This window comes from Sebastes umbrosus, chromosome 21, assembly GCF_015220745.1.
Source record: "Sebastes umbrosus isolate fSebUmb1 chromosome 21, fSebUmb1.pri, whole genome shotgun sequence".
NCBI classification, from domain to species: Eukaryota; Metazoa; Chordata; class Actinopteri; order Perciformes; family Sebastidae; genus Sebastes; species Sebastes umbrosus.
The window spans coordinates 2,942,753-2,962,857 of NC_051289.1; the positions used below are offsets into that span (position 1 = coordinate 2,942,753).

The 20,105-nt window shown below is 38.9% G+C and overlaps 1 protein-coding gene across 2 annotated transcripts in view; it reads left to right on the plus strand.

Annotated features, from left to right (window-relative positions):
* Positions 1-724: 724 nt before the first annotated feature.
* Positions 725-20,105, plus strand: part of drosha (drosha ribonuclease III) — a 106,949-nt gene continuing 87,568 nt past the window's right edge. The window contains exons 1-11 of one of the 2 annotated variants that reach the window (XM_037757115.1): positions 725-914; positions 3,372-4,227; positions 4,312-4,380; positions 5,665-5,965; positions 7,762-7,924; positions 8,931-9,091; positions 13,424-13,504; positions 15,238-15,324; positions 15,467-15,553; positions 19,139-19,210; positions 19,535-19,616. In XM_037757115.1, coding sequence (XP_037613043.1) covers positions 3,374-4,227; positions 4,312-4,380; positions 5,665-5,965; positions 7,762-7,924; positions 8,931-9,091; positions 13,424-13,504; positions 15,238-15,324; positions 15,467-15,553; positions 19,139-19,210; positions 19,535-19,616 — 1,957 coding nt within the window. In that variant the 5' untranslated portion in view covers positions 725-914; positions 3,372-3,373. The remainder of the gene's footprint in view (positions 915-3,371; positions 4,228-4,311; positions 4,381-5,664; positions 5,966-7,761; positions 7,925-8,930; positions 9,092-13,423; positions 13,505-15,237; positions 15,325-15,466; positions 15,554-19,138; positions 19,211-19,534; positions 19,617-20,105) is intronic. The other variant, XM_037757116.1, reaches the window with a different exon arrangement.

Here is a 20,105-nt window from a genome sequence, read left to right on the forward strand (position 1 = left end):
AAAAAATATTATATATATACTGTATCTATTTAATATATATATATTATTTTTTAAATATATATAGTATATATATTATATATATACTATATATATTTAAAAATATATATATATATTATATATATACTGTATCTATTTAATATATATATATATATATTATTTTTTAAATATATATAGTATATATATATACTATATATATACTATATATATTTAAAAAAAAATATATATATTATATATATACTGTATCTATTTAATATATATATATTATTTTTTAAATATATATAGTATATATATATATACTATATATATTTAAAAAAATATATATATTATATATATACTATCTATTTAATATATATATATTATTTTTTAAATATATATATATATATACTATATATATATATAAAAAAAAATATATATATATATAGTATATATATACTGTATCTATTTAATATAGGATATATATATATATATATATATATATATATATATATATATATATTATTTGAGGAAACAAAGTAAATACTTGTCACTCAGTAACATAATATGACAACATCAGTATGAAAGTGTAAATAATAAAACCCCTCCAGATTACAGTAATATGATAAAGTTGTTTAAGTGCTCCAGTGGTGCTCCAGCTCTCCAGTCCGGTGAGAAACACTTCAGACCTACTCTGGCATTTCATTGGTCAACGACAGAACCCCTGAATGTGATTGTTCCATTCGTGTCCCTCACTCTAACCCCTCCGACCAGAAACACAGTCCCGCTGTAAAGCGTGACACCCAGCAGACAGCTCATCGTATTGCACAGCTTCATGTTATTATTCCTGTTGAAGACGTTTGTGTAATTGTAGTTTTTGTGAAGCAGTAGTGAAGACGGAATGATCGGCTTGTGTTTCTAGCGCTCCTTAAAGTCTGAAGGTAATTAGTTCCGCCTCATATCTGGTCATGATGTAGTTAGCATTGCATGCTAACATGCTAGTGGAGGTTTAACCTAACTGCTCTGAGCTCTAAAACTAATACTAACGTTATTAACATGAACCCAGAGGGAATACTTTCTCTTCTCATGTTTAGAGTTAGTCAGTTACTTTCGTTTACTTTATGCATTTTAATGGGGAACATCTGTTGTGGCTAATACTAGCCAGCGAGCTAATGATGCTAAGCTGCTAACCTGCATCAGAGTTATCAGAGTTATCAGAGCTCAGCTGCTTTAGGTCAGGGAGATATAAACATGTAAGTATGTATGTGTTGGTTAACCCTCCTGTTGTCCTCAGGTCAAATTTGACCCGTTTTCAGACTTCATTTTATCTTAAATATGGATTTCTTTCACGTAATTGCCCCAAAATTACCTGGGAGGTTCCTTACTATGCAAAACAAATTAATGAGCACTATTTTCGTTGCATGATGGGTATTTTATTCAATTTTATAACACCTGTTGTCTTCCCGGGTCAATTTTGACCCGGTGGTGCAATGTGTCACACTATTGTGTTTTTCAGCAAATAAACACACAGATGCACAACCACACACATACACACACCTCACACACACCTCACACACTCCTCAGATACGCACGTGCATACACACACACACACACAGATTACTCATCTACCTACACGTTATTGTACAGCACATGAATACAGACACACACGTGCACACAACCATGCATATGCACACACACTTGGACGCACCCACACGGATGTGTACACACACACACTTGCGCGCACAGACACACACACACACACACACACACAGACACAGCAGCAGCAAAACTCACCCATACTCTATAGTGGGCATTGTACATTTCCAGCAGATGAACACACACACACACAACACACACACTTACTCACACACACACACACACACAGTCGCATTACTCATCTACCCACACATTATTGTGTTTTCCAGCACATGAATACAAACACATGTGCACACAACCACGCACATGCACAATACATGGACTCACTCACACGTATGTGTACACACAAACACACGTGCACAGCAGCAGCAATACTCACCCATACTCTATAGTGGGCATTGTACATTTCCAGCAGATAAACACACACACACACACGCACGCACACACACACACACACACACACACACACACACACACACACGGACACACGCACGCATACACACACACACACCCACACACACACACATCTTCAAAGCTACAGGTGTGTAAACCTGATGTCATCACAACTTTTTCCTACATGGGGACCAAAGCTTCAAGACAACACAAAATCATGCCACGCACAAACAAACGTGCGCACGCATGCCACACACACAAACTGAATGGATCACTATTGTGCTTTCCAGCACAACTTGTCTGGACACTCAAACCGGATGCGATCACTTGCAAATAACCGTGCGGACAGTCTGGAAATATACTTGCTTTTTTACCACGCATTGGCGTAGACAACCGGCTGCTTTGTGAACGGGGTTCCTCACATACTTGCCTATGTACTACACATGTTACTGGAGGATTTCACTAGAGGGCACACCGGACAACTCAGATAAATAGAACTTCTGGATTTGCATAATGAAACAATAAACATAGCGACACTCGAGGAGGTTACTATTGTTATTCTGGGATCTAAAATGGTACCGATCGGTCGCCAGCTATTTTGATAAGCATAATTGCTACTGTACAGCAGTAATGACACATTGTACAGATGCAGGTCATTGTGGACTTGGTCTATTAGCTTGTCTTCAAAACTTTCTGCCATTGTTGTCACTGCTGACACGCTTACTGACCCCTGACCCTGTCACAGACATCACCATACTGCCCCTACACTGCCCCTACTGTTCATGTGCAGATTGCATCTTGCGGAAGCGTAGCGTTAATTTCTGTTTACATGCAGAATCAACACTCCATTCGGATACCAGTCTGTGATAATCCAAAATAACTAAATTTCTGCTTATCTTACTCAAAAACAAGTGGTATAATTTCATGTAAATGAGGCTTATTGACCATACATTCCAAAAAGAGCTGTAAAACTTGTGGTTATGAGTTGAAATGAAGTTAGCTGAAAAGGTGTCATTATGTGCTGTCATTTAAATTTTTTTTAATATTATAATATTTATAATATTCTGACTAATCTTTGACATATACCAGCCTGTGATAATCCATCAACATTATGCTCCTCTGGTAATAACTATAGTCATAATTTCTGGGGTTTTTTACTAAAAAATTAGGTATAATTTCTTATAAATTAGGTTTATTGACCATAAATTAAAAAAAAAAGTGTAAAACTTGTGGTAATAAGTTGTAATGGAGTTGGCCAAAAAGGTGTAATACTGTTTTAAGAAGTAAAACTTTCCTCGAGGTGCATTTACTTTCAGGTTTGTTTTGTAACCTGATTATTTTGTCCCCAGTCATGTCTTTCCATCAGGATCGGGGGAGTCCCAGGGGAGGAATGCCCCCAGGCCAACACGGCTCCCCGCAAAACTACCGACCCGCCAACCTGAGGCCGCCGCCCCCCCAGCCTCCTGTTCCCCAGTACCACTACGATCCTCAGACTGCCAGCTCAAGCTACCACGGAAACAGCGGCTACATGCCTCCACACTCCGACTATATGCCGTACCCTCCACCAACACCGTCCCAGACTCCCAGTTCGCTTAACCAGTGCCCAGTGCGCCCACCTTTCCCCAAGCCCCCTGTCCGGCAGGGCTTCCCCGAACCCCCGCCTAACTTTCCACCTCCTCCCCTTCCCAGTTCCACAGGTGGTCCCCCATCAGGGTCTCAGGTGTCTGCTCAGAATGCCTACCACCCTTACATGATGCCTCCTGTGCCCCCGCCACCATTACCACACCAATCCATGCCACCCCCCATAGCTTCTCAGTCTATGGGCTACCACTCTCCATACTCCATGAACTACCCCCATCCTCCCCACCCTCCTTTCCCTCCTCCTCCTACCTTCAACCCTGGGTACACTCAGAGCCCCAGCTCATTCAAACCAGACCACAGCTTCAGGCACAGCGGGCAATACAAATATGACAAGCCAATGGACAACAGGAGGTCTCCAGAGAGAGCGTACCGCCACGATGACCACAGGCAGAAGGGCTACGGCTACCCTAGCCACGGCGATAGGCATAAAATGGAATTTCCCGGAGAGAGGAAGGACCGCGGGAGGAGTCCAGACAGGCGCGGCAGGCCGGAGGGTGGACGGTACAGGTCTGAGTACGACAGAGGCCGGACTTCTCCCAGACACAGGAGCAGGGATCGTAGCAGGTACATTAATAACAGTAAATCTCCTAAATGGGATCAATCTGTAAAATTATTTTTTTTCTTACTATCGTGTGTGTTTGTTTACAGGGAGAGGCATCGTCACAGAGAAAGTCGGAGATCCCAGTCGCCTGACAGGCACAGAAAGAGGCCACGAAGGTAAGCATGCAGTCCATTAGTTGTCTGAACTGTTGTGAAATACAAATCACCACTAAACCTCTCACAACTCTTGTAGTTTTGTGTTTTTGCATACTTTATGTTTATATTTATTTACGTTAGGGTTTTGAATTTCAGTAAGTATATGATTAATATTGTATCCCTGCATTGTAGTAACATTATATAGAGATATATATATTCTAATACAGATCCTTTGGGGCACTTGCATGTCTTTTTATTATGAAATACTTCCATAATACGCAGTTTCCCTCAGTATGTATCTACGTACTGTATTTATTTCAAGTGGAAATACGCATGCAGCTGAATTTTCGGTCCTAAAAACAAACTTCAGCCTCAAAACAATACCGAAGGAAGTGCAGTAGTGCATTGTTAATGTTCTACTTTTCAGACCATATAAAATACTGAACACACTACTTGCCTCTATGCTAGGACTATTTACACTTCATTGTTCATTACCTCCGCCAAGGAGTTTATATTTTCAGTTCAGTTTGTTTGTTTGTTTGTTTGTCGGCAGGATTTCAAAACAATTACCAGATTTTCTGGGAAATTTAGTGGAAAGATGTAGCATGTGCCAAGGGAGAACCCATTACATTTTTGGATCTGAATCACGGGGAGGATCCTCAAATTATTTTTCACTTTCAGTAACATTGGCAGAGGTCTGCGCTCTCCGAGTGCCCTTCTTGTTGTAACTGTCATATGGTGAAAGATATCTTTAAAATGTCATGCCCCTGTGTGTGACGCCAGTTTTTTTTAAGTTGGGGCATTTTATGCCTTCATTAGATAGATGACAGTAGAGAGATGACAGGAAATGAAGGGAGGGAGAGAGAGAGAGAGATGGGGGAAGGCATGCAACAAAGGTCCCTGGCCGGATGTGAACCACAGAGGTTGCGGTTCGCGGTCACGCCTTTACCCCTAGGCCGCCAGGATGCTTCAGTAAACAGCAGTGTGTTGGTAAAATTTGTAGTCCATGCTGAGAGACTCGGGTGATGTCATTTGAGTAATTGTCTCACACAAAGGTCCTCCAGAGCCACTATATACCACTATACTACTAAACATGTGTTTATACTGTTTTCACAGGCTGAGTCCCCTTTAATCACTTTGTTGCTTTCAACCATATCTCACATTCTTCATTTAGCACTTGACGCTGCCTCAGGTGTCATCATGTGACCTTAACTTGGTCCTTTGGCCACATGATAACCAGCGGTCACAACCTCTGTCTCGGCTGATGGCGATAATTGTCTTTTTTTGTTTGTTTGTGCTTTGCAGTCGGTCCACGAGCAGAGACAGGAAACGCGGTCGCTGGGAAGATGAGAGGGACAGAAGGTCGGAGAGCACCTCCGGCCCGAGCAGAGAGCGCAGCTACTCCTCCGTCAGGAGCAGAGAGTCCGAGGAGGCCTTCGGTGACCGAGAGAGAGAGCGAGAGAGGGAACGTGAACGGGACAGAGAGCGAGAGAAGGAGAAAGAGAAGGGGGATGATGAGAGAGAGGAAGAAGAGCTGCTGAAACCTGCCTGGATCCGCTGCACACATGCTGAGAACAACTACTCCAATGACCCCATGGACCAAGTGGTACTGTTGTCTTAATTAATTAATCTGTCCTGTGCTCAGCTGCTAATTGTTGGTTGTAATATCTAATTGTTATTATACCCTTTAGTGAGCGTTTCAGAGTCCAGAGCCATAAGAATCGCCTGCAGTTTGATAAAGATAGATAACACAGACGTGTTTGATATTATTTCATCCATCTCACTGGCAAAGGAAACTTTCCTAATCAGCCATTTTATCAATTTAGTCTTTATCGGTGCTGTGAAAGAGTTGGATGAGCTGCTCTCCAACGCCGTGTCTTTTTCAGCCTTTCAGTTAATAGCCAGCACTCAAAAAACACCCCAGTCACCACCTGCCCTCTCAAATGCTTTTCTGATGTCTTTGGACCTTTTGGATAGTGCCAACTCCTTTTCCTTCTTCTCTAAAACGCTGACCTTTACCAGTGCTCTCTGGATGCTTCCTTCATGCTGTCATCAGCTACTTTTTTTTTTTGCCACAAATTACACATTCTGCCCGAGACCTGACCTGTCTTTCAATAAAACCAAAGTGAAGGTAAATGTCTTTTCTGCTGTGACAGTGAGGACACTACCTGTGGGAGTTAGTGTAGCTATCCCAAAAGGGTGTTGAATCACATTGATGGTTGATAACGTAGTGAGGGCAGGTCACAGCAGGGATGTAGAATGCCTCAACGCACTCTTTTGAATCTATTTAAATGAAGATTAATTTCAGTATTTTTGACAGCTAAGGTCTCCTGCTACCACTTTGGGCCGCGGGTTGGATATTTCTCTTCGAAATCGGAGTCTAAATCAATAAGCTTCTTCTCTGTGGAGCATATTTTTAGTTATTTTAGTCACAAACCAACACATAGATGAGTGTGATCACATAACTTCTGCTGTAATCCTGTCAACTATGCAATGAGTCGGGTTGCAAAGGGCCTGTAAATGTCCGGTAAGAAAGTTAAGCTCCGGAATTTTTGGAAAAAAGTTAATAGTGAACTTATTTTGGCGTAAAATACACATAAAAATATGTTAATGTTTTGGTTAAAAGTATGCCTGGGGTTGCAAAGGGTACATTTCCCGAGGGAAGTTGAGCTTGGGAATTTTTTAAAATATTATTTCAATTAATTTTTCAATATAAAAATCATACCTTTTTAATAGTGAACTTATTTTTCCAAAATATTTTCAAGGGAAGTTGAGCTCAAGAATTTTGGATTTTTTTTAATTTTTTTTTTTATTTTAAATAATTTTCAAATATAAAAATCATACCTTTTTAATAATGAAATTATTTGGGGTTAAATATACACATAAGCTCTGACATGGAGGAAGTCCATGGAGAGGATATGGAGGCCCGAGAGGAGAGAGAAGGGGGTCATAGGGAATGTTTTTTTTGTCGCTGTTCAATGAAAGTTCAATACAATGTTAAATGATTAAAAAAAAAAAAAAAATTAATTTCTATTAGATGGGTTTACAATCATGTCTGCTTATGGTAAAAGGTTTGTTTCTATCTGCCTGTGATCTTGGTAATAAAGCCTGAGCAAAGAACCTCTATTTCCATTTTATTGCTGCTATTTCCATTTAATCCCAATGGAAAATTTCCAACTTTAATATTTTTGCAACTCTAGCAAAGACATATTTGTAGATTGACATAAAGAGTGACTGTTGGTTTGCACTTATTCAGAAAAACTGAATTGCATGTGTACTTTTTAAGACATTTTTAAATAACAAACAGCCGGACTGTGGCAGCATCAGAGCTTTTATCTGCACTTGTTCTATCTGACATTTAAAAAGTTGGAAACGTGTGTATTTTTATTTAAACGTGTTCAGGGAGACTCGACTGTGGTGGGAACCAGTAAACTGCGGGACCTGTACGAGCGCTTCGAGGAGGAGCTGGGGAGGAGACAGGAGAGAGCCAAAGCTGCACGACCCACCTGGGACCCGCCTAAGACCAAACTGGATGAGGATCCAGGTGGGCAGGCCTGCACAACTAGTTGGGTGGAATATTTTTGATCAATACAAATGAGTAATCTATGTTATTTCAACATTTCATGTTTGATAGCTGCTGTAGCTATCAGTCAGTGATTGATTCCTAAAGTCAACCTGCTCTTTGTTGTGTTCTTGTTACCTTTGTAAACATGTAAGTTGTTCTGTTTAAGTGCAACAGCGAAATAACAATGTACAAACAGTTAATACATCTGTTGGCAATCTTTAGCAATTGATATGCATAAAAAGTTGCCGTCTTCTCAGCAGTGCGTTGGGCTGAAGCAGAGATTAAGTTCAGTGTTTGTGATGTTATCTGCGCGGCTGTCAGCCTGGTTGTCTCTTTCAGCGCTGCAACAATATAAATCTCGCTCAGGGAGATCTAATTTGCCAAAACATGTTGCTCCGGGCGCTGACTTCACAATCAAGCGCTTGAGTTAAAAAACAAAAACAACAATGCTGATAAGAATTGAAGATTTTGCTTTGCTAAGAACCGCAAACTATTCAGCTGACTGGTAATTATGATCCTCATTTTGGTGCGAGGTTTCTTATTAGTAAGAGAAAGTGTGAGAGAAATAAAGAAAACATGAGTGCCAGATGTCAGCGTTGGCAACTGTGCTGCTCTTTTAATCTCACCGATGCTTTTAAGTCAGCATTTGGCTCGATGAGTAGAAACTGTAATGAAGTAGAATATCTAAACACAGTGATTGGTAAATCACGCTAAGCTATATTTGTTTTCCTTAAGAAACATTCAGATTAGGTAACAGATCTGAAACTTTGCTGTATCAGCATTGTGTGGGTAATTATTCCTCCTACAGGAGTTGGCAGAGCCAGACATTTAAAACATTCTGACAGATAGCTTTACGGAGACTTTATGTTGTATAATACTTTTTGAGAGCACAGCTGAGCCAGGGAGCTTAACCACCGAACTCGCTCCGGCTCACCGAATTATGTTTCAGTTGTCAGCCCTGCCGTGTGACGTCGTGATGATTAAAGACCTTTTTTTGCACTTTCAGACGACAGCAGTAGTGAGTCAGACTGTGAGTCGGACGGCGAAGGAAGCACCTGCTCCAGCAGCTCTGACTCAGAGGTTTTTGATGTCATCGCTGAGATCAAGAGAAAGAAAGCTCACCCCGACCGCCTGCACGAGGAGCTGTGGTACAACGACCTTGGGCAGGTTGGTCTCCCTCTTGTGACATTTATTATGTTGCAAAACCCAATTCCTATATTTATATCCATTTGTTTTATCTTCCACATTAGGGGTTGGGGACAGGGGATGTTCAGGGGGTCAACGGTAGATGTCACGTAGCAGTGGTGTACATCATACAACAGCTGCGAACCTGAAGATTAATTTGAGATGCAACTCAGCACTGTGTGTCAAGTTGTTCTAGTCATTAATCAGAACTAAAAAATTAATTATTAAAATAGATTGTAAAAATTTCTGAAAGAATTGCATTTTTCGATGATTGAATAGCGAGCACTTCTGTTGTGTAAACTGCTCAGAAACCCCCTTATTGTCAATGTAGCTAGGAAAGCCATCCATCCTCTGAATGCTCTAGGTCTCTAGTTTGTGGCTGTAAAGTTTCATGAGGCTGTGATTATCCTGGAGGTCACCACAGGTCATTTTATACAGTGAGGTCAATATACAATGAAATATCTCCTATGGGGACTAACATCATCACACATGAATACAGTTGGGCTCATTGGATCCACAAGAGTCTCAACTTTACAGTGATACACTGTTTAGGGACCCCAGTATGCAGAAATATTCAAATACACCATTTTAGAATGGGCCAAAATAACTGCATTCAAAAAACTGCATGTCATTATCAAGGCATGTCTGAGACTCGAGGGTACCCATAGAACCCATTTTCATTCAGATATCTTGAGGTCAGATGTCAAGGGAACCTTTTGAAAATGACCAATTTTTGCCTCGCCAAAATTTAGCTTTAACTTTGGAGCCTTATTTGTCCACCTTCCCAGTATTTTCACTCTAGCTATAAAACTGAACCTGCCACAGCCTCTGAGCCGTCGGATCGTTATCGGGTCAATAGTTGGAGAACAGATCCATCCCAAACCATTCCTGAGGCACTTTTAAGCTATGTAAGCTGTACACTTTTACCACATCATTGCCCATGACAACCTTGGTATCACAACATAGGGCAGTGGCAGGCAAATAGCAGCCCTTTGGACAAATCTGGTCCTTCAGCAAAAACATTTGGGCCCCTGACAACAGCTGAAACCTTCACTGTCATACTTTACACCAGAACCTTTACATGAAACAGACTGAATATCTTTTGATCGAACAAAACAAGCAGGGATGTCATGATACCAGAAATGTAGTAGTCGAAAAAAGAATGTCTGCAAAAGGTCTGAAAAAAGTCTGAAAAGAATTCTGAAAAATCAAAAAAAAAAAAAAAGTCCAAAAAATGTCAAAAAAAGTCTGAAAATTAAAAAAAAAAAAGTCTGAAAAAGTTCCGAAAAAAATGTCCGAAAAAATATTTTTAAAAATGTCTGAAAAATATCAGAAAAAAAAAAAAAAAAAGTTTGAAAAATGTCAGAAAAAAGTCTGAAATGAATTCTGGAAAATGTAAAAAAAAAAAAAAAAAAAGTCCGAACATTTTTTTGAAAATAATTCTCAAAAATGTAAAAAAAAAAAAAAAAAAGTCTGAAAAATGTCTGAAAAAAGTCTGAAAAAAATGTCCGAAAAAATATTTTTAAAAATGTCTGAAAATTATCAGAAAAAAAAAAAAGTTTGAAAAATGTCAGAAAAAAGTCTGAAAGATTATTTTGAAAAATATCAGAAAAAAGTAAAAAAAAAAAAAAAAGTTTGAAAAATGTCCGAAAAAAGTCTGAAATGAATTCTGGAAAATGTAAAAAAAAAAAAAAAGTCTGAAAAATGTCCGAAAAAAGTCTGAAATGAATTCTGGAAAATGTAAAAAAAAAAAAAAAAAAAGTCCGAACATTTTTTTGAAAATAATTCTCAAAAATATATATAAAAAAAAAAAAAAAAAAGTCTGAAAAATGTCCGAAAAAAGTCTGAAAAAAATGTCCGAAAAAATATTTTTAAAAATGTCTGAAAATTATCAGAAAAAAAAAAAGTTTGAAAAATGTCGGAAAAAAGTCTGAAAGATTATTTTGAAAAATATCAGAAAAAAGTAAAAAAAAAAAAAAAAGTTTGAAAAATGTCCGAAAAAAGTCTGAAATGAATTCTGGAAAATGTAAAAAAAAAAAAAAAAAGTCTGAAAAATGTCCGAAAAAAGTCTGAAATGAATTCTGGAAAATGTAAAAAAAAAAAAAAAAAAAGTCCGAACATTTTTTTGAAAATAATTCTCAAAAATGTAAAAAAAAAAAAAAAAAAAATTCTGTAAAAAATGTCCGAAAAAATATTTTTAAAAATGTCTGAAAATTATCAGAAAAAAAAAAAAGTTTGAAAAATGTCAGAAAAAAGTCTGAAAGATTATTTTGAAAAATATCAGAAAAAAGTAAAAAAAAAAAAAAAAGTTTGAAAAATGTCCGAAAAAAGTCTGAAATGAATTCTGGAAAATGTAAAAAAAAAAAAAAAAAGTCTGAAAAATGTCCGAAAAAAGTCTGAAATGAATTCTGGAAAATGTAAAAAAAAAAAAAAAAAAGTCCGAACATTTTTTTGAAAATAATTCTCAAAAATGTAAAAAAAAAAAAAAAAAAAAGTCTGAAAAATGTCCGAAAAAAGTCTGAAAAAAATGTCCGAAAAAATATTTTTAAAAATGTCTGAAAATTATCAGAAAAAAAAAAAGTTTGAAAAATGTCAGAAAAAAGTCTGAAATGAATTCTAGAAAATGTAAAAAAAAAAAAAAAAAGTCTGAAAAATGTCCGAAAAAAGTCTGAAATGAATTCTGGAAAATGTAAAAAAGAAGAAAAAAAAAGTCCGAACATTTTTTTGAAAATAATTCTCAAAAATGTAAAAAAAAAAAAAAAAAAGTCTGAAAAATGTCCGAAAAAAGTCTGAAAAAAATGTCCGAAAAAATATTTTTAAAAATGTCTGAAAAATATCAGAAAAAAAAAAAAAGTTTGAAAAATGTCCGAAAAAAGTCTGAAATGAATTCTGGAAAATGTAAAAAAAAAAAAAAAAAAAAAAGTCCGAACATTTTTTTGAAAATAATTCTCAAAAATGTAAAAAAAAAAAAAAAAAAGTCTGAAAAATGTCCGAAAAAAGTCTGAAAAAAATGTCCGAAAAAATATTTTTAAAAATGTCTGAAAAATATCAGAAAAAAAAAAAAAAGTTTGAAAAATGTCAGAAAAAAGTCTGAAAGATTATTTTGAAAAATATCAGAAAAAAGTAAAAAAAAAAAAAAAAAAAGTTTGAAAAATGTCAGAAAAAAGTCTGAAATGAATTCTGGAAAATGTAAAAAAAAAAAAAGTCCGAACATTTTTTTGAAAAGAATTCTCAAAAATGTTAAAAAAAAAAAATGTCTGAAAAATATCAGAAAAAAAGTAAAAAAAAAAAAAAAAAATTTGAAAAATGTCCGAAAAAAGTCTGAAAGATTATTTTTGAAAAATGTCCGAAAAAAAGTAAAAAAAATCTTAAAATTATCTGAAAGAAAAGTCGTAAAAATGTTCAAAAAATGTGTGTAAATTAAAAAAAAGGTCTGAAAAATTTCTGAAAAATACTCAAAACAATTCTGAAATTTTTGTTGTCAGGGGCCCAAAAACATTTTGGCCCCTGACAACAGCTGAAATCTTCACTGTCATACTTTACACCAGAACTTTTACATGATTTTTCACAAAATTAACAGATAACAGTAGATACATTATCAATACAAAGCTATATATCCCCAAATATAACATCTAATACTATCCCTACATGAAGCAGATGCTGTGCACAAATAAAGTCTAATAAATGATATAACCCACTTCAGTTAAATGGAACATGCATCCATAGGATTCTTTACAGAAATGATGCCGGTAACATTTTCTTTATCAAGGTAACAACAACAGTACTTCTGCCCTTCTGCCCTTGTATAGCAAGTTAGGTGTCAGTGTATCTATAATGTAGATACATATCATGATGTAAATCTTTAAGTATTATTCCACTCTTATTGCATTTGCCACAATATTTGATTGAGGGCGCCCAGTTCAGGTCGTTCTCTCTGAAGTTATAAAGTCATTCTAGTAAATATTGGAAATCACTCGCTTTAGTAGACGAGACAGTTTGATGTCTGATATCTGACTACGTGATTGAAAAGTGTTCAAAGTTTATTGAAGAGTTTTCCCCTTTTAAAGAATGAATTTTTCAACTGTTGTTGAGATTAAAAAAAAGCCTGTCAATAAAACCTTTTTGTCAGAGCATACCTTCATTTTGCCCAGACGCTATCACATAGGACAACTTAAAAGTCAGAGCTCCAGTGAAGAAGTAAAGGTCAGGAGGAGACATACAGTTTTGAGATGTGAAATGTTCAGCAGCCCTTTGCGTTATACACGGCAAGTGAAGCAGTTGAGTCTGATTTACGTATTTTTTTTTTCTGTCCAGATGAATGATGGCCCCTTGTGTAAGTGCAGTGCCAAGGCCAGACGTACAGGGATCCGCCATAGCATCTACCCGGGGGAGGAGGTATGACACGCCATGAATAAATCACACTTTCATAACCTTGAAGTCGTGCCACAGAGGGCCAAGGACGTTATTCTAGTCAGCTTAAATGCATTCTCTATAAACTGACCATTTGCCATTGCATTAAAGGGACACTAAGGGAGATTGTATCATCCCAAAGAACCAGATGATGGTATTACATGTGCATTACCGTAAGGGGAGTTGATCTATACCTCATTATTTATTTTACCAGGCGCTGAGTTATCTGGTTTTCATGACTCGCTTTCTGGTCTTCCTCCCACATAGATGCATCTTCAACCGAACACTTTAACACATTTAACATTTAAGCAACAAATAAGGTGTGATATTACTCCTTTTAATAAACCTTTTACATTTAAGGAGAAATGGAGGCGTTTTAGGAGGAGGTAAAGTCAGTCTGTGTTGTTAACCTATGGTGAAGTGTTAAATTAACATCAACCTCCAGACGAATGCTGGTAAACGTCGTAGAGTTCTACTCACCAGCCACTTTTGCAGGCACTTAAGCGTTGTTTGAAGGTCAATCTATTTGGGTTGGGAAAATGAACAGAGCTCGCCCCCTCGTTAGTCGATTAGTTGACTAATTGCTTGTTACGGCCTGAGCTGACCCTGAAATTGTTGGTCAATTAATTGTTTTTTTATGGGTTTATACAGTATATGGGAAATGTGACTGCGTTCATTAAGAGGATGTCAATTACATTTTCAGTCATTAGGCACTGCTGTAAATTATAGGTTAGATCTCTGTTAACTACGGAAGCCCTGAGAGGCAAGTGACGAAAGATCCAGTGGTTTATTTTCTAAGTCTGATCTAAACTGTTGTTACAGTGTAACAATTACAAATCCTTCTTCTACTTCAGCACCACGGACAGCGCCATGCAGGGCTGCTCAATTATGGCAAAAATCATAATCACGGTTATTTTGGTCAATATTGAGATTGTGGTTATTTAACATGATTACCCATTGACTTTGGAAACATCATGCACTTCTGGTGCATTTTGAGAGCAAAATTAAGAGGAGCTCCGTCGTTCTGCACGGTTCAGATGGCTTGCCAACATCGATGCACCGAGGACAGTCACGCCAGGAGCAGCGAGGGCACAGCGGGCACAGGCCTTTTCAAGCCGACCTAGAGCCAGTCGCGGCGCACTACTACGCCCGGCGACGGCCAGCCGGCGCCTCCCACTCCCACACCGAGCGGCCGTCCCTGACTTGCCGAGCGGGACGAAAGCACAGCACTGTAAAGGAAAAGGTGGTGCGCTGGATTTATAACACAAGACAAAACAAGAGCGTCATTGTGAAATGGAATGTGGACCAATAATCGCTTTATGTTTTTTCATGATCGTCGGAAGCCAAGATTGTAATTTGAAATTCGATGAATTGCAACAGCCCCTAGCGCCGTGGACTTATCAATACTGATATTTCAGAGCCATGGTAGATTCTAACCTCTGTCAGATAAAGGATCAATGACTCAGGCAGACTAAAAAAAAAAAACATATCCTGCTCCTGCACTCTCTGCTACCAGGGGATGGAGAGGGGGGATGGCAGGTTAACAAGGGAGGGATGCATTTTGGTCATTTTGCTCACAAGGGGGATGGCATCACTCCTGATCCCCCCTCAAATCGCCTACTAGGTGTAACAGCATACATGTAAGAACAAAGCAGTAATTCTCTTTTAAAGAGGATTACCTAGCTACATGTCAGCTACTGAGTTTGTGTCTCTTTCAGCCGGTGAAACCGTGTCGTCTGATGAACAACAATTCGGGAAAACTGTTCCACTACAGGATCACTGTGTCTCCTCCCACCAACTTCTTGGTATGTGTATTATCTGCACCATTTAAATCATGATTTCTCCAGAGTATTATGATTAATACATGTTTATACAGTACTGTCATGGCAGTACGCCTAAGCTGCTGTTGTGTGTTTGAGCTGTCCTGCTGCCGTTCTTCTGTTCCAGACCGACAGGCCGACCGTGATCGAGTATGACGACCACGAGTACCTGTTTGAAGGCTTCTCTCTTTTCTCCCACACACCTCTCACTAGCGTAAGTCTGCTTTTGACTTGTTCACGGTGCAGACCAGGAGTTTTACACCACAAAATGTTTGCATCACTGTTGTACCTGTTTTTAATATTTAACGTCATCTTTATTATTTACTTCCTTGGAATTGTCAGTTCCTTTCATATTGTGTTTTAGGTGCAGGCGTCACACTGAGTTTTCTTGAGGTGAAACAAAGTTTACAGGGTTGTTTGCAAGTTTTCCTTCTCTTCACCATCAGAGAGTCATTTCATACTCAAATACATAAAACAAGCTATGAACTGTACACAGTTTCACTTATTTTGCAACTAATAACCTGAAGACCAAAAGCTCATCTTAAGTCAGAGGAATAGTTTGGACGAACCTTAACTTTTAACACACATTTGTTCTGGTGGACTTTCAGTATCGGGGCCTTGCTGATATTTCAAGAGAAATGATATGATCCTGTTTCACAAAATTCTGTTGTTTATATACACTCACCGGCCACTTTATAAGGTACACCTTGCTAGTACTTGGTGGTCTTCTGCTGCTGTAGCCCATCTGCTTCAAGGTTGGACGTGTTGTGCGTTCAGAGATGGTATTCTGCATACCTTGGTTGTAACAAGTGGTTATTTGAGTTACTGTTGCCTTTCTATCATCTCCAACCACTCTGCCCATTCTCCTCTGACCTCTGACATCAACAAGGCATTTCCGTCCACACAACTGCCGCTCACTGGATATGTTCTCTTGTTCGGACCATTCTCTGTAAACCCTAGAGATGGTTGTGCGTGAAAATCCCAGTAGATCAGCAGTTTTTGAAATACTCAGACCAGCCCGTCTGACACCAACAACCATGCCACGTTCAAAGTCACTTAAATCCCCTTTCTTCCCCATTCTGATGCTCGGTTTGAACTTCAGCAAGTCGTCTTCACCACGTCTAGATGCCTAAATGCATTGAGTTGCTGCCATGTGATTGGCTGATTAGCTATTTGTGTTAACAAGCAATTGAACAGGTGTGCCTAATAAAGTGGCCGGTGAGTGTATATCGGTTGGTAGACCTTTATTTTGATTTGATCCACTTTATTGCATCATAAGGTAAGATTAATTTGTAATGACTAAAAGCAGCCGACAGGGTTCAGGATGTCTTATTCCTTGTTAATTCAAAACAAACAAAAGAAGATACTCATCATAATTTCATGGAAAAATATTCTTATTAATATGTTTTTATTAGTCTCAACGTTATATCCCAGTGCTGGTATTCCACCCACGTTCTGTCCTCTCTTCTCTGCGGTGTGTGAGCCTCTGCTATGTAAAGCAGCCAGGTCCATGATGGTTTAATTACCACACACTGCACCGGCCACATATGATCCCATCCTCCTCCTATATGTCTGTTACGGCGGCCACATATAATTTAGGTCAGCGTTTGAGTGAAAATCCCCTCCTCCTTTTAACTCCACTATCGGCTTTTGGCTCGGGGTCGGCTGCTTTGTTGCCTGGACAAAGTGCTCCTCTCTCTCTCTGCTGTGCTGACCTTGTCGCGGAGTCCTCTCGCTCACTTTTGAAGGCCCATCAGTGACGGTCAAACATTAGAGAGGTCGTGACTTAAAAGGAGCCTCTCTTCCTGTAGCCGTTTGAGCTGTGTGCCTGACTTTTATTCTAAGGAGGAAGTTGAAAGGGAGCCAGAAATCAATAGGGGACCACCGAACCCCATTTCTTGAAAATGTGTTCAAAGTGTGAATATTTTGGTGTCTAGATATACATAGCTGCAGTTCCTGGTACCATTTTTCAGGAACTAAACGGTTCCTTCAGCCCGTTGCCGTCTGCTTATAGACATTTACTGCTGCTCACTCGCACAATCTCTCTATCTTCTTTCTTTCACTGTCTTTTTTTTTTTTTAAATGAGTCTGCTTCCAAACAGCAAATCTTAACTTTACTTTATTTTATAACGCGTTAACTCAAATCCTTAGTAAGTCCACTAATTTCTATAATGCATTAACGCAATTGATGTTTCGGAGTTTGCAGCAGACTCCATTTTAAAGCTTTCATATAAAGGCAACATATGAAACTAGAAAACCTAATGAATCCATCGGTACCAACCATGTCATACTAGCGCATCGTGAAGGAGGCTAAATAACGCTCCAAACTAGTGCTACATTTTGGCGAGGAAAAACTGCCATGGCCATTTTCACAAGGGTCCCTTGACCTCTGACCTCCAGATGTGTGAATGTAAATGTGTTCTATGGGTACCCTCGAGTCTCCCCTTTACAGACATGCCCACTTTATGATCATCACATGCAGTTTGGGGCAAGTCATAGTCAAGTCAGCACACTGACACACTGACAGCTGTTGTTGCCTGTTGGGCTGCAGTTTGCCATGTTATGATTGGAGCATATTGTTTTATGCTAAATGCAGTACCTGTGAGGGTTTCTGGACAATATCTGTCATTGTTTTGTGTTAATAATTGATTTCCAATAATAAATATATACATATATTTGCATAAAGTAGCATATTTGTCCACTCCCATGTTGATAAGAGTATTAAATACTTGACAAATCTCCCTTTAAGGTACATTTTGAACAGATCAAAAATGTCTGATTAATCATGGATAAAATATTTTAATTGATTGTTAAGCCCTACTTTTAATGATATCAACCAAAGAAAAATGCTCTCCCTTCATACTAAATGGTCCTAGATCGATTCCAGAGTACTTTTATGAAGGACGCAATACAAGAGTTGAAGCAGCAGCGCTGTGTTTGACCAATCAGCGACGGTCATCCCTGAAAAATCCACCCCTAAAGTTCCTGTACTGTCAGAAAGTACTACCTCCCTGGACCAGGGTTTTTTGGGGGGGTGAAATGTCCCCAGAACTTAATTTAGACCCTGGTCCCTGCGGTCGAAGTTCCTCAAAAGGTTCCTGGTTGCGGTCAGAAGGGGCTCATGTGTGCTCGTGTCCGTCAGCGTCTGCTCGTGTGTGTTTTTCCTGCCTGTTTGAATAATAAAGTACTTGGTCAATATCCGTCTAGCTTGAAAAGAGCCCCGGGGATTAGGCATGATTTGAACTGGATAATTTAAGCAGCCCTTGTTAAAAGCTAGGGTAAACGCTTCGTGGCAGTGTGGGGATTAGGAACCTCGGAGCGTGGTGATATTAGCCCCCTGCTAGTTAACCGCCGGGATGGGCAAGAATGAATGTGGCTCCCAGGTTAATCTCTTAAAACGGACCCCCGTGCTCTGACAACAAAGAGCGTGTAACTAGGGAGATTAAACACAGAGGAGCAGGCTTATCTCTTTAGTGAGATTTGAGTTACTTCATTTTCAAGAGTCAGGTGCACGCTGCTGTGTGTGTGTGTGGAGGCATGTGATTCATGGGAGTGTTTGTACATGTCATGTTTTTAAATTGACCAAAGCTTGTGCATGTTTCTACACATTACAGTGAGTTACAGTGTGCTTTCCAGAGCCTTTCTTTACATTGTTGTGTGCACCATCTTGAGCGAGCTCCGCAGCAGAGATGAGGTTTTAATGAGTTTCCTTGAAAAGCTGTAACCTCTGCCTAACGCCATGGTAATGAGTCGGCCCGTCCTTTCTTCCTGTCGTCCTCTGCTCCTTTCATCATCACAGATTCCATTGTGCCGTGTGATCCGCTTCAACATAGATTACACCATTCACTTCATAGAGGAGATGACACCGGAGGTCAGTAAAACCCCACTTTATCTCGCAGCTCTTTCTCACCCCTTTTTGTTTTTATCTCAAAACGGCTGAGTCTGAGCACAGCTGAGCCACACGTAACCCTCACACCTCAGTGCCTGGGCGAGCCGAGGTGCTAATCCTTGTAGACGAGGGAAAAGAGATTCTTTATAACCTGCTGAGGTTGATTACAGCGATAAGTAAATCCAGTTCTTTTAACTTTATCACATAAGCCACCTTATCAGTCACATCTACATTTAGGTTCTCTTTATGGCAGTAGGCTTGTACTGTGTGTTCATATAACCCACTCTCTCTCTCTCCCGTGTTCAGAACTACTGCGTCCGAGGCCTGGAGCTGTTTGCCGCCTACTTGTTCCAGGACATTCTTGAGCTGTATGACTGGAACCTGACAGGTACGATTCACAAACCAAAGGCACCGTTTCAAAGCAGGGCTGACATGCAGATCGCAAATGGTGGCAGTTTCGCGTTTTACAAATTGATTGTCGCTTGCAAATTGCAGATATATTTGCAAGTCTTACCGAGCTTTTTTCTATTTTACACCTACACCTACAGCTTTAACTTAACTCCCTGTGAAAATGGAAGTTTATTTTGAAAAGACATTATGCATGTAATGAGCGTTTATTGACACGCAGTCCCTGACACGTCCAAAACTAACACAAGATGGGTGTTTGACGACTTGGGAGTGAGAATGTGTTTTCACCTGGTGGAGTGATAATGAGCAGCTGAAACATCTGGACCGGCCCACATATAATTATAAGATCATGAATTTAACCTCCACAATCCTCGTACATCATCAGAGCGTATTTACAGTAGTGAACATCTTGTTTCTCTTCTGTAGTCTCTACGATTTGAGATTAGAATAGAATAGAATAGAAAGCTTT